A 15,697-nucleotide genomic window follows, 5' to 3' on the forward strand; every position below is an offset into this window, starting at 1 on the left:
CTATTATAAGGCTGTTGTCAGACCCCAGTTTATATGCTACGGAGATGTTACTGATGAACAGGAGAGGCACAAAGGACGACCTGAAAAAAGTCTAAAGATGTATCCTCCAGAAAATTCCTGGGCCAAGAGTGCTCATGGATGGAACCTACTGACTGAAAGCGAACTGCAAGCTGTACTAAACACTAGCATGCGACGTAGGTGGCTCAAGTTTTACAGGCACCTTCTGAGGATGGCTTACGAAGATCTTCTCACTCATCAAAAGTTACAAGACTGGAAACATGTGGCTCAATGAAGTAAAAAGACATAGCCTCTGCTGGGATTTCTAATACTGATGCCTCAGACTGCCCCAAATTTTGTAACATGGTAAACTCGTGATCTCCTCTACCAAAGGTTGTTTAATGTCACAAACTTCTTTCACAAGAAAACTAATAGCAGGGTTTAAGAAGTATTGGGAATGAAAGCAAGGATAAAAAAGAAACACGTTATAAGCGTTCCCTAGTTAGCTTAATCACCATCATTTTGCAGTTCCAGTTTCCTGGTGACTGTTAGTGGGCTTAAATCACTAATACAATAATAAATCATGATTTTATGTCATAAAGTAATATCTGATACTCTTGAAGTTTATGAGAATATGGTAATTCTCCAGTTTAAAAACCCGAGTATTGCATTTATTTATGCCGGTCAACGTACAAACTTGTGCAGAATAAAGCAGGAAGGCATGCCACACCACACCAGGGATGAGGAACTGCACAGGACTGATCCTACTTCTTTGTTAAGTAGGTTTCTTTGTCCTTAAAACAAGAACTGACGTTAGTTTAACTGAAAAATGTTAACTTAAAACTAAGTATTTTATTGAGGAAATGCATAGCAAGATTGTGAGTTGCATTAGCATGCTGAAAATCCAATAGCTGTAAGTTTGAAGTAAATTTAAAAAGAGAGAGAGAAACATGATTACTAAAGGTCTCTTCCTTTTTCCTATGGTTATCTGGCTCCCTTCTGATTCCACACCTCTCACATGAAGTCTAAATGAGTTGATGCCCACCCTCCTGATGAAGCTTAGAAGAACCGAGACCGAGTAGGACAGAGCTTGTGAGGACGTGATTAGCTCAGTGGCTTAACAGCTAGCTTCCCACCCAGAAGGCTGAGGTTCAAAGCCGGGTTGATCCTGGGTTGAGATTTTCATCCCCAAAATCATGTGGCGTCAGACCTTAATCCCCTGTCCGAAAGTAAAATGATCCTGGATGGCCCCAGTGGCAATGAGTTTTTTTATGACTCTGCTCATGAAGTATAGAAGATGTGAAGAATGTCCTTGTCTTTTTGTGTTTTCATGTTTGTCCCACCCTACTGCTCCTTCGTCTGATGCAGACCTGTTACGGTGTTTCTGTCTTTCTCTGTATGACTTGATTCGTCATTTTTTGTTCCTTTCCAGAACGTTACTATAAATATGAATCGCCAGTTTGGAGTGTAAACGATTCCAAAACTCTTGAATTTGGTGAGAGTCACAGGACCCTTGGAGTGAACCCTTCACAAATGCCTGCATCTCAATTGTATTCGTATTTTTTCTTCCACTACTCCACTAATACAAAGGGAACTAACTCTTCTTCACAATGCTTCAATTTACTATGTCTTCACTGTTTTGTTTAAGTTGTCAATGAAGTATATGTGCTCATTTTTACCGGGAGTCCACAGAGTATTCTCTCCGCTATTGTAACTGGGCAAGAGGGATGTCCATTCTCAAGGTGTTTTAGATCTCACCACCACAGCCTCTCCTTTGTTCTGTGATGGCAAGAGCTTTCTGTATACGATAATGTTCATGTGCACCTATACCAGTGTAGCTGTCTCCCCTCCAGTTTCTCACCGCTGATTCCAAAGGATCTTTGCACGTGCTCATTACGGACTCTGAGGTGTGCTTTTGCTGACTGCTTCTCCTCCCTTGCCCAGCCTTGGGGCCATGATCTGAATATGACGTAGGACAAATAACACTAGATTTAAAAAAAACACCAGCAGATACATACATCATTTTCAAATTGTCATGCCCTTGCAATAAGCTCTATGACCTTGCTTAGTCCCACATCGGCGAGTCTAACCACTGTTGCCTCTGCCTCAAGGTGTGCTATTCTTACACCAACTGCCCGGTGACCATGATCCTTAAGGCATTGAATCTCCATGGGATGATACTGTGGTTAGCCGCTTCAAGTCCCGTTGGTGGGGGAAAAAAAACAAAAATCTCCATGAGAATGTCAACCAGCAGGGTAGATGTCAAGGTAGCCTGCCGACACTGGGTTTCACGCTCTCTGTATACCTCCTTTCACACGCAGATATGCGGGTTGCCCATGGGCTTGCACCAGGTCTCTCTGGAGGCCACAAGATATCCACAAATATCCTCAGCCAAGTCCACTATTCGCCTCACATGACTCACCAAACGCATCATCCTGTAAGTTCATTCATAATTTTGTCTTCACCTCCTCACTGCAAGTGCAAATGCCCTCGTCTCTACCAGCAATCATTTTTGCTAGCTTTCATGTCCATTACTCCCAACTAATTCATCAAGTACCTGGAGCCCACCCAGCTTTCACGCCCATACAGCAAAGTCTGCCTGAAAACTGACCAATGTAATGATTTTGTCCGAGAACTGCCCTCTTTCTTACAAAACATTGTTGGTCACAACTGTACGCTCACAGCATTATTAGCTTTGCTTCACGTTGATTAAATTTTACTCACTACGCTATCCAACCACTGTGAATACACGTCCCAATGACCCACCTGTTCCAGTTTTGTATTTCCTGATATCCAATCCTGTATGTCAATTGGGAAGAAATATAAAAATAGCTGATTTCCATGAAATTTGATGCACCAATTTAAAAAATCACTACAGTTTCCAATGATCAATTTAAAACAGGGGTTTCCAATTTGTAAGGACTCTAGGGCCACATTGGAAACAGACATGATCTCGGGCTGCACTTGAGATAATTTTCATAAAATTCTGCAAATAGCAAAGAGGTACTAGTATGAAATAATATGCTTACATCAATGGAAATGAAGGATTGATCATTTTAATTGTTTAAAACACTATTTCACAATTGCATAAAAGAGTGAAATTTGGATTTTAAAAAAACAATTTATTCAGATCAAGTGAATACTTAAAAAAAGAGGAAATAATATCAAAGAATGAATTAGTTCTGACTTGGGTCTATAAGGGGTATAAAAATCAATACATTTTTGAACGAGCTATGGAATAGCCTTATTATTATTATTTTTTTCTTTTGTAAATTTTCTTCATAATTTCTAAAACTGCTCTCGCAGGCTGCAATGTGCCCGTGGGCTGTAATTCAGAAACCCTTGGTTTAAACGATAAAATTAATTTAAAACATAACACACGTATTTAAAAAAAAGATCTGTTCAATTACAGATTTTCATTTAATCCAGGCTCGCACAGAATGAATAACTTTTATTTTATATGTGCAAATAATGGGGAGAATTGGAGAAAGGAAACACCTAACCTCAATATTCAAACTAGTAGATACACTAGAGTAAGTTAACACATTTACCAGCTGTAAATGGCAGTACTTATGTTCAAATCATGTGAATTTTGTCAGAAATTTCAGGGTATAAATATACACGATATCCAATAAATTAGGTAATCCTTGAAAAAAGTTCATATATATACCTATTTCTTTACCAAATGCCATTAGTACCTTGGGTGGCACCCCCACCCTACATGACATCTGTGTTACCAAATAGCATACACCGGCTTTACGGTTAATTTAATGTTAACATTTTCAAAGCTTTCCAAGACGGTTAGAAGAAAACCCTACTTTTGTTAAAATCTATGGTCAGAAATTCAATCTCTTTTACCAGAGAGGTTGAGATCTCTTAGAATGATCCATCAGTTAGATGAAGTAGCTGTTACTTAAATTGGGGATGGAGAAAGCGTACATAATGCAGTATACACAGTAGAAGTCTGTTATAGTGAGAATTCGTAACGGCAAAAATTTTACTCGCTACAGCGGATTGTCGTTATACCCGATTTTTGTATAAAAGTTCGAAGAACCACCATACACATTAAAATCGGTATGAAAGGCAATCAGTTTGTTCAAAACTAACGTTTCCGCGGATGATATCCACACTACGGCTTACTTGTTATTTTTCCGTGAAAGTGTGAGTTTAATTTCATTCTGAAAAAATTACAGTAGGCCTACCATATTTCTCTGAATCCGAGACAAACCCCACTTTTTCCTTAAAAAATTTAAATCAGGCTCAAAAAGTGCTTTGTAAAATCATATGAATGCCTTTGTTGTACAGTACGCATTTTAGACACCGAACACTGGTTTTTATTAAGCCGTACTTTTTTGCGGCGGCACAATTATTCTTTATTTCTGCGGGTTTAATGACCATTAACTTAAAATTGGTATCGTAATACCGAAGAGAATCTGTTGAAAACTTGCCGGCAATACCAATTCCATGTGTGTCTACAATACGACTATCCATCATGAAAATGTTCCTGCTGTCTATAAAACTTAATTTTACTAAGCGTCAGGTGGGTACAGTAGACGCGTTATAACTCTGCCACCGAGTAGCCGTGGCCTTTCTAAGAATTCCAAGGCTCGCATGTTTTGATGCCATTCTGCAGATTTGAGAAATGTTTTTGTAGAGGCTAATAGAATGTCATTCTCTCTTCACTATTTCGCCAAATCCAGTGACGTGACCAGGGGCACTGTACAACCGGTTGTCGCGGCTAGCGATGCATAATAAACAGGCGGTCATTTGTTGTCGACGAGTTTTGTGTGTACATGAGCGTGCAGGGGTGAAAAGCAGCAGCGTGTTTACTGCAGTAGTTGCCAGTGGTATTTGTTACTGTTAGACCAGTAATGCAAGACAACCCTTAATTTTTTGCACGAAATTCTGAGAAAAAAACTTCTTGAATTCTGAGAAATACAGCATCACTCAGAGGCTTCTGCGGCAAACATTTCAGATTTCTTCTCCAAACGGTGTCGCCTAACCTAACCGTACATGTATCATGAAAACATATTTGAAACGCATGTAGAGCTCCTCGCTAAAAATTTACATGCGATGATGATGTAATGAGACAAAGTGTCATAGTGCATTGACACTGCCGGTGGTTGCAGTTGGCCTACGCAGTGGCCTCCATGGTATGCACTAGCCATGCGTCTTGGTAGGTGTGCTAGGTGCCAACTGATGAGTCCAGCCTGGCACATGGGAATGAGTTAGCTGGAAAATTTATAATGTCCAATAACGGACCATTTATATTGGTATTAAAAATTTACATGTGAATAGCCTTTCCGAAATGTAACTAGACGCGAGAAAATATGAACTATCATCTGAAATCCGTGATGTACTCTGCCATATCTTGAGATGTATCACATTCTTACTTCGGCCTTTATTTTTAATGAGTTAACAACTTCTATCGGCCACGTTATTTACGCATTTATTACGAAAACGTGTTATCCTCTTTCATTTTGAATTTTCTTTAGATTACTGCAGTCGATAGGTATTACTAATCGACTCCAACATCGCATTCAAATTTCGACGAAAGAGCTTGCAAATGCACGTAGTGAGAAAACTATACCGTACCAAAGATGACTGATCGCATTTTGAGGCAAAGTTTCAGTTTTGTTATTCAAACAGCGTCACCTATCCTAACTTAACCGTACTATAAGTATGATGAAAACATGTTTCAAGCGCCAATAGAGAAATTATAACCTTCTCGCCATTTAACGAGATGCAAGAAAATATAAACTAACCTCTGAAATAAATTATGCACTCTACCATATCTCGAGGTGTATCCCATTCTCATTTAATAGCAGTATTTAGCATTAAAATTAAGCGATCGTTTAGTCAGCCTTTATTTTTAACGAGTTAACAACAGTTATCGGACACATTTAAAAGGGCCAATGTCTCTGTTAAGTACTAAACGAACAGTTAACGTTTAATTAAATAAGCCCTTGCCAATAATGTTAGATTACCAATAAAAATTAGAGACCTGGCAATTTTTAAAGAATACGATAGAAAACATTAGCGTTTAATAAGGTGACTTCCACAAAGAAAGTATAAAGTTATTTAAAGTTAGTTGTTGAAAAAAAAAAACTATTAGCAAAACTTCAAATGCTCATAGCTCAAAAACAGGTTTTTTGACATTGGCCCTTTTAGAACCAAGCCACAGAAATATCTGTAACAGGAAAAATCGTGCACACTTAAGCGCTCGTAATAACGGATGCGTCAGTGATAAGGCTCTTGCTGTAACCGGAGCATAATACACAGTTTAATATAGAAATTATGAAGGGACAGCAATAAACTGGCGTTACAACGGGGTTCTCGTTATATGCCGTAATCGCTACAGCGGACTTCTACTGTAGTTTCTAGATTTAACACAGGTAAAAAAGGATGTTGGTGATTGACACCACAGTGAGGAGATCTTGTCAACGAGCAAGCAAACTCACTGCGGCACATACGGTGCTGGTGCTGGAAAGCCTTCTTCTCTGCCCGCAGAAGAAGAGTCCTTTCGCGACGACCGGTTGCCAGGATGTTCTGGCAGCTGTGGCCTCTTGGGATCCCTGAGGTAATTGTTGAAATACTCCACCTGCAAAGAAGATTGTACAACACGCCTAATTAATTCTATGAAGGTGTTTCTAGTCTTAAATTCAATAAAAATGTTTCATATTTTATCTCTTCCATTAATATCTTTGATCAGATTTCTTCTTATTCTACAAGGGGATATTAAAAATAACACTTTTTTTACAAGAAACTATTTAAGTGGGCAGATACGGGCCATCCTACAATGCTATCATGCATGAAATGAAGGCTTTAAAATGAGGTGCTGCACGACAATGCTGAAAATGCCTTGGACAGCTCATTGCACAAGCAAGAAAATTCCGAACTAATGTCAGATAAAACTTGGTCTGTCGTTCAAAATCACTGAGCTAATTGTATGCTACTTTGGACATGCAACGGCAGAAAGAAGGCCTTCAAAAGTTGATTGAAGACAAAATCCAAGGAACAAAACCACATAAGTACAAACGTGATAACATAGCAAATGGTCCCTTAGCAATTCTGGATAAGAATGGCAATGGTGTGTGTGATATCACCTTCTAATGAGTAGCAGCAAGCTGTAGAAAATCGCAGTGTGGGTGTCCGATGCTGTAGCATGCCACGCCTGAAATTTGTCGATGCAAAAGTAGAGCCAGAACTTTACGTGTAATTTTTACTTATGCCTCACCAAGGAAAAGAACCATTTTAAAATTTGATGCACAGATTGAACTGCTTGAGACAGATTAAATAGAACATCTGACAATTTCTCCAATTATATTCAAAATTCTTCTTCTTCTTCTTCTTCTTCTTCTCCTTCCTCCTCCTGATCCTAGTGCATACCAGCCAACTTTTAGGAACCAAAAATAGGAAGATCTTTTATTTCTTGGTTTTCATCACATATATTCCACTATGGTCTAGGTGAAAGAAAAGGTCAGAATAAAAGTCATACATATCTACATTTACAATGCGAATTGACCATTAAATTTAAAACCTTAAACTGAGAAAACATAAAAATGGTTACAAGAAAATGTACCTAATCAATCTCATTTATGATACTTATGCGAATAATAATATTTATGTCTCACCAACACACGCAACAAAACGCATAATACCGTATTTTCTCTCGTAATTGATGCACCTTTGACGAAAATTACAGGTGAAAACTTTGGATGCGTAAATTATTCAAGGAATTCAGATATTTACAGTTTATTTAAATTTAAAAGATACATCAAACAATTATAAACACAATTGGTTCAACTTGTTTGCGGTTATAGTCATTTGGCATAAAATTCCGGTGTGAGATTTTTTCTGAAAAGTCAAATAGGGTACAGGTAAGTTAGACACGTGGGTATGAAGTACCGGCACTGGAAAATATTCTTCCCATTACGAGCTGACAATACGTCTTGAGGTGAAATAAACATGAACTAATAAAGTGCAATTCATGTATTGTCATGAGAATGACATACCAGCAAAAAAACTGCCCAACACAAGAAGGGCCGGGCATCGAAGGAGGGGCCCCGATACATTACTCCAAACCGTTCGTATCCAATCTTGTACGAGTGACGTGTCCATCCACCCTCCTTCTTGAATACGAACGTGGATCACTCACGGAAATTTTGTTTTAGAACAATGTAAGGTGCAAGCTTTCTGCTATCAGCTGTTACAGCAAGCACTGCAGTACATCGTCGTTTTATGCTTCCGGTAGCGCGTACGATAACACTGTACTGTACATGTTTGCTCCTTTCTTATCGATTGTTCGAGTTTGTGGCATATGGAAACTGATTGGTGTCTGACCTGCGATTCCTGTAAGGGAGATCAAATATTCCTTCACTTTACGCTTCTTGATCACAAAGCGATGAAAATGGTTTAAATCATTCATCATTTCTTGGCATGATGATGTTCTTTGTCAAAGAGAAAGTCCATTTCTCTTCATAAAATGAATCAAGCCTCGGCTAACCTTCAAATCCGAGACACTGATTCCATGTGCAGTGGCTATTTCCCATTCTTTAAAATACAGCATTTCATGAGAAACGGCTTATCCAACGTTGCTTAACAAAATCATATATTTAAGCAGATCCTCCTCTACTTGCAGAAACTTGCCGCTTTTTGGTCTGCGAAATGCTTTGCGGGACTTGTTGGCCGCTTGAAGTTTACTTCTGTTACCACGGTAGCGCACGTTTCATTTGGACACCGAATACTTGCTGCCCGCTGCCCTATTCCCGTGAGTTTCGGTGTAACTGATCACCGTGAGCTTGTATGATGCAGTATTACTCGAATACTGTACACTAACAAACAGAATGTCCCATACCAGAAACACTCTTAAAACTAGAGCAGTGGAATTTCCTGCCGTCTAATAACAGCACGTTGCCCTGTATTTGGAATGCCCGCTTTCATAATAGCGTCCCCTTTAAAAATGGTAAAAATTTTATTAAGGGAGAATATTTCATTCCTGCATTAAGTTGGAACATTATTTCGTATGCCAGGAAGTGAATTTCATCACTTTGTGTCGGTGAGAGCTAGTCGCCAGGTGGACGGGAATTCCAGCTGACAGCGAGCAAGGGAGACAAGCGGAAATACGGTTAGCCGACCGACCTCCAACCAGCCGTGCGTACCATGTGGCCAGGCGAAATATGTGTCTTTCAGCCGATCGATTCTGGCAAGGTTATGTGACGTGGAACTATGGCAGCCAATCAGATGATAATCTTCGTGAAAATGTAAGGAGATAACCAATCAAATGCAATTAAAGGACACACCTTTATCTTAAGAAGACGAAATTATGGTATTTCCTAAGGAAATTTTACCCTGGGATTCTACCTCTGAAATCAACGACTGGGGGATTATTCTGACTATAGCTGCGGACGAGACAAGACGTACTTTGCTTCACTGGAGAACTTCATTTCATTTAGAGCCTCCAACGCATAACAGATAGCAGTTCCGACATTCTTGAAATTTTGCCTACAGTTAAAGGGAGAAAATAAAAGTTAAGTCATTCCATCCATCTCATAAATCATCGGTGTGTGTCCTGGACTTGTCTAAGACTTTTTTATTAGTTTCAGCTCTCACGAGGAACTTCTACAGAGGAGACTGTTGGTTCGAGCGCAAGTCAGGATGCCAGTCCTTCTACAACAAGAATGCTGTCGTTTCCTGCGCGCTAATATGTCCTCAATGAACGAGTAACATGTGAGGCACCTCAGACGCGGACGAGACCAGATTCGATGGGACAAGATGTGGTAATGCACTAGGTCATCAGCCTACTTCAACCATCGACAGTCACTGAAGTAATATTTAAACATTGTTATTCTTCTTTCTTTCTTTCTGTAAATGTAAAGTTGTAATGATATAGCCTCTACTTATTTGTTTAATAATTTCTATTAGTTAGTCATAGTTAGAAATTTCTATTTCTTCTTTCTTTGGTGACGGTAGTTTGTGATGTTGTATGTGTGTTTGGAATCTGTTAGTTTGTTTTGGAGTGAATGTCATCGAGAGACATTTCAACTGTCCCGAGTTCGTTGTGGCAGGTGAGATAAATTTAACTTGACCCCAACGTTAAATTAGAATGGTTTAAATGATTTTACATTTGAATTAAAATCAAATGGGACAGTAATTTCGTAAATTTCATTACGTGAAATTTCATTCTTCAATTGTACGACATGTTGTTGAATTTGAGTGCGCTAGAGTCATCTAGATCTTATCATACAGTAGCTTCCGCATGTGTGATCTTGCGTGGCCAGGAATAATAATAATAATAATAATAATAATAATAATAATAATAATAATAATAATGTTAAAGGAATTTCTAAGGTCATGAGCATAATGATAATTATTATTGAACAAGATTAAGATGTGCTCAATTTGTTTAAATATAGGCCTGGAAGATGGCAGTAGCCGAAAGATACACTTGTATATTTTGCTGTGCTATTATAATTAATTGACTTGTGGATGGACATTATAATTTTAGAGGATAATTTGTTCATCCATTGTTAAGTCAATTTGAGAAGAAAATGTGTTATTTGACAACTTCTTCAGTGTGAGCGCAGATTAATTGAGAGTTATAATTACGGTAGGAGAATAAAAATAAATACGATAGCTCATGAACCGCGTGCGCGTATTGTTGATTTTGACTTGTGTTATAGGCATTCTTAACCGATAATTTTGGATGATTTCTATTCGTAATACTCCCATGAACATCGTTGTATGATCAGATTCCTCAGTGAAGTGACAATCTAAGCTCCATCAGATCTCAAGTTGACGAGAGGAATTTTCATGATATTGTCATCGTAATGATATTTCCTGACTCTGAGTAAACTTGAAAATTAATAATCAAAGGCTGGCATTCGCGTAAATATGTCTATAATTTCCCCGTGTACCTTTGTGTGAATGTAGTGTGTGTGATTTGTCTATATTTTGCCTAGTGTGATTTTTAGTGTCCATATTTGTGATGATGCTCTTCGCTATTCGCGTGATTTTTGGCTGATTTTACGCCGACTTCATTAGTTTACTGATTAACAGAATATGAATCGTTAATGAATTTTATTAGTCTTTAAGGAGGAATAGGGTCTTAATTAGTGAATGAGATCATATAAGTAAAGGCCATATCAGTGGATTGAATTCAACAAATGGAAATTGTAAATGTAATATAACCCATTACTACGAGATAACGAGTGAAATGTAGGTTGACATGGGGTCAAATGTAAAATTATTATGTGAGAATGAGTCACTAAATAATTATGTAAATGAGTTGATTAATAAGTTTAGTCTAAGGAAGACTATATGATCAAATTTATGGAAGGAAAATTTTATTTTAATTTTTATAATGGAGAGAAAATGATCATTTTCCAATACAATTCTAATGAAATCCATTGAAAGGATAAATTTTAATTTTCAAATAATTCAATTATTATTGAAGGAAATAATATCAAAACAATTATTATTTATCATTTAATTGAATTTGTGTCCATGTTAGTAACGTCATAATGAAAGAAACTTTACTCAAGATTTCCTACATTTTGTAAATTTTTTGTTAAATTTAAAGGGCAGTAGTTTTAATAAATGTATAAACCCTATTTAGCCTTTCTTTCATTTGCCACTAGTTCTTCATCTATCCCTGCACCTAAAATATTTCGCGCAGCCGATAAGCGAACGATCTACCCTGTGAGATCCTCGCTCACCGGCCGAGCTGAGCCCGGCATGAAGGGGGCAATAGGAAGCCTGCTACTTGAGTACCTAGTCGACATCTTTATTTCGAAACGCATCCGGAGCTGCGTGATGGATGTTCAAAGTTGTGGGAGTGTCAAGTACGTGAAATTTCTTTCTCCCCACTTTGGAACCAAAAATATTGGGATGCGTAAATTATGCCAGGGCGTTCAATACGCAAGAAAATACGGTAGTTTCCCTTATCAGACGGGAAAATGAATGGAAATTTACAGGTATCTCTGAACGCTTGGAGATAACGTTTGTTATATTTTTTCTGGCCATAACGAGAATTAAATACCTGAAACTGTCACCAACACAAACCCCTTAAAAACATTCAACTCATTAAAATTATGCACTTAAATACGCGAAACTCACATACAAAACAATACATTACACTGAGTTACAAAATGAAATTTTTTTGAAGGCTTTTAGTTTTGATGGGTGATTGTAATGTAGTTTTGCCTCCTGTTTATGAATCTGAAATCAAATTTTATGAATTACGTAAGGATGTTACAGAATTTCAAATTAAGTATTTACTTAATCTATAATATCACTTAAAGCGAATTTTGAGAATTAAACACCAGTAATGTAACTATAACTAACTTAAAATAAAAAGAATCCAGAAAACAATTTATTATTTACCTTCTTTGTGAACAGATAAAATTAAATTCTACAAATGGCAAGTCCAGGATACTTTTTTCATGACTTAAACTCTCTTCCTTTTGCTGCAGAAGTGTGATCTTCGTGATCATCTGACGTGTTGCAACTCTGGATTGTCCCTCTTCATAGACCAGCAATAGTCAGCTAACATCACAGCATTCCACCTGCCCTGATAACGAACGTGTTTCTATCTCTTTCATGTCCTGGTGGAACCGCTCCCCATGTTCTTCACTAAAATCTCCTAAGTTTTCAGGGAAAAAGTCGAGGTGACTATGAAGGAAATGTAGCTTGATACTCATATTACAACCTAAATTTGCCATAGCCATCAACATATCTTCTACGATTTTCTTGTAATCCGGGTGCTTCCTGTTCCCCAAAAAACGTTTATCACATTCTTGAAACCTATCCAAGCCAATCTTTCTTCAAAGGTCATCAACGCCTCAAATTGTTCATCTGTCGTACGGCTCTGTATCTGTGGTCCCACAAAGATTCCTTCTTTTAGTTTCGCATGAAACAGGAAGGAGAATTTCTGACAGATGTTCTTAAAACAGTCACCATCTTTATTCAGTGCCTTTGCGAACTCTTTCATGATCCGTAGTTTAATATGGAGAGGTGGCAGATGATTTTTTTCTCGTTTCATCAAACATGATCTTATTATATTCTTGTCTTCTGGATCCAGTGCTGTTCTAGATGGCCATTCCTTTCTAACCCAGTGTGCATCACGTCTACGGCTGTCCCACAGGCAGAGGGAACATGGATACTTTGTGTAACCTGACTGTTGTCCAAGAAGCATTCCTATAACTTTTAGATCACCACATACAATCCATTCGTGCTCTGAATACTTAATTGCAAGGGTTTCATAGTTTTCCTTCAAGACGTAGGAATACGCTACAGGTATCGAACCATACTTATTGGTGATGTGTAAGAGTACAGCTTTGATATTGTTTACGGTTCCATCGATAAATAACCTCCATTCATTCTTGTTGTGTGTAATTCCGTACTTGGATACTACTCCCTCAATGTTCTTACAGTAAACAAGAGGACCCTCTTCAGTGAAGTACTCACGAAATTTTCTTCTCATGTTCGGTACCAGGAAAATGTTGTGCCTGGAGCTAACAGTCTTTTCTCCTTTAAACGAGAACCCAGCATTTGTGACAACTCCTTTGAGAGACCCAGATCTCTTACCAAGTCATTTAGTTCACATTGAGTAAACAACTCTGGTTGTAGCTCTTCTGTGGTTATCAAGATTTCATCGCTGTCTCTAGAACCAGACGATGATGATTGCAGGGTTGCTGGTGGGTTACGCACAGGAATGTCAGGTCCATGTGGTACAGGTCTGATTGCTGATTTCAGGTTTTGATATGCAATGCTTTCAATACTTTTCTTGTTATGGTCTTCAACTTTTACCATACAAAAATAACAATCATTGGTGTGATTTGTTTGCTCTCTCCACACCCCAAAAGGTAACGAATTCTGCTTCCCGTGAGTCCACTTTCTTAATCCCGTAACACACGTATAACACTCACTGTGCGGCGCAAACCTTTTATCTTGGTCGCCTAACTCGACACCGAAATATGCCAGGTAAGCTTTCTTTACGGACGAGTTTATGTTCTCTCTTCTCGATTTCAAAGTCAATGAACCGCAAATGAAACAAAAGGAGTTGGGATTGTTTACACACTGTCGTCTTGAGGAAATCGTCATTTGTAGACTGATTTACACTTGTAATATGTATTAAATAGCTATTTAGAGCACGTTTCCAAACGAAACTAAACCAATTGCAGTGTTCCTCTGGAAACATAGACATCAGACTATCGATTTTACCGCAATTGATCGTTTTCGATTACTCTAATGAACATATTTTATCGATCAGTGCACATTGTTACGCGCGAATTTAAAAAAGGAAAATTACGCAATTACACAAAAACTGTGGGTGTTACAGGAAATCTGATACCAAATTTGTAAACAGCTCTAAAAAGTGATCTAAATACACCCATTTTCATGTAAAGCCCGAAAATGATGTTGCCCAGTGTTATTAACATACGACTTTGGCAGTGGACGTAAGCATAGAAATGCAAGAAAAAACACATGGCCTACAACTCCGACGAAACTGCACACAGAAAGGAAGTTAACAGCGCGCGAACAATAAAACTCATTCTGCTGTCCCGGTTAACTGAGTCGCTAGCGCGCGCGAGCCTGTCCTGCTTGCAGGACGATTGCCGCACCCGCCCCAGCTGTATAAAACGCACACGCTGCTGTGGTGAGCGGGAAAGATGACACACGAAGGCGCCGAACGAAACACTCACGAAATAAAGCATCAAATAATACACTTGAAAATGAGGTTTCGTAAATTACACAAGCACATAAGAATTTATCCTAGGGGAAGAGTATTGGCCGTACTAGAAGTTATATTGGTCAAACATAGGGAGAAGTAAAAATAAATCGGAAAATTGGAAGACGGGTTAAAAACCGGAAAGTTTCCGGGTAAATCGGAAGGGTTGGCAGGTATGCTAGTGTTTTCCTGCTGGTGCAGGGTCCGCTGTTCTAATCTTGGATCGCCATTTTACACGGCCTTGGGTATCATGTGGTCTTAAGTCCAGAGTCTTTATACCAGCATTCACTGTGTCATGCCAGCGCTGCTTTGGGCATCCGTGTTGTCGTTGCCCATTAATTTCAAGGGTGTGGGTGAAGTTGGCAAACTGTTCCCACTGCAGCACGCAGGACATGACAATATCATTGGAGGCATTTTTCCTTTGCCTTCTCAGTAACGGGTGCATGCCCATTTGCTGGCGGACCATTTTTTTTTTTTTTCTTCCATGATGCAGGAGTGTGATGTCCATCGACCAACGAAGCACGGTGTATAATTTAACACTGTCAGTATAATTTGTATTTGGTATTCCCTCCAGAACAATTAATTAGAAGCCATTTAAAATATTTTATTTTGCAATTCGTTTGTGTCAGATAATGTAAAACTTGCTCAACAAACGACTGTGTTGGTATCATTTCACGTCTTTGCCAGAAATAAAATTTTCTCTTTTTTTCTTTTCCATAACATATTTTTACAGGAAAAGGAAAGGGTTTAAGGCTGTCGTTGGATCTACAAAGCCACTAGGAAAGTTTTGCAATACGCAAAAACAGTTGGCTGGACACCCCTGTTATGGTGAGGGATGAAAACCGGTCTAGGAGACAGTAAGGTGCGACCTTCATACCAGTTGTTACCAAGCAGTGGGTTTGGTCTAAAGGTGAATATCGTGCAATTATCCGCTACACATTTGCTCGTGGATTAACTGTTAACCAGTGC

At 38.5% G+C, this 15,697-nt stretch overlaps 1 protein-coding gene and 1 long non-coding RNA gene across 7 annotated transcripts in view; one reads left to right on the forward strand and one right to left on the reverse strand.

Annotated features, from left to right (window-relative positions):
- Positions 1-10,289, forward strand: part of LOC136882455 (uncharacterized) — a 100,818-nt gene extending 90,529 nt beyond the window's left edge. The window contains exon 4 of the long non-coding RNA XR_010861182.2: positions 9,597-10,289. This is a non-coding gene — a long non-coding RNA (uncharacterized lncRNA). The remainder of the gene's footprint in view (positions 1-9,596) is intronic.
- Ars2 (arsenic resistance protein 2) overlaps positions 1-15,697 on the reverse strand; it is a 223,893-nt gene that overhangs the window by 40,091 nt on the left and 168,105 nt on the right. For all 6 annotated transcript variants that reach the window (XM_067155112.2, XM_067155113.2, XM_067155109.2 and 3 more), the window contains one exon: positions 6,459-6,598. In XM_067155112.2, the coding sequence (XP_067011213.1) occupies positions 6,459-6,598 (140 nt within the window). The remainder of the gene's footprint in view (positions 1-6,458; positions 6,599-15,697) is intronic.

Source organism: Anabrus simplex, chromosome 10, assembly GCF_040414725.1.
Source record: "Anabrus simplex isolate iqAnaSimp1 chromosome 10, ASM4041472v1, whole genome shotgun sequence".
NCBI lineage: Eukaryota > Metazoa > Arthropoda > Insecta > Orthoptera > Tettigoniidae > Anabrus > Anabrus simplex.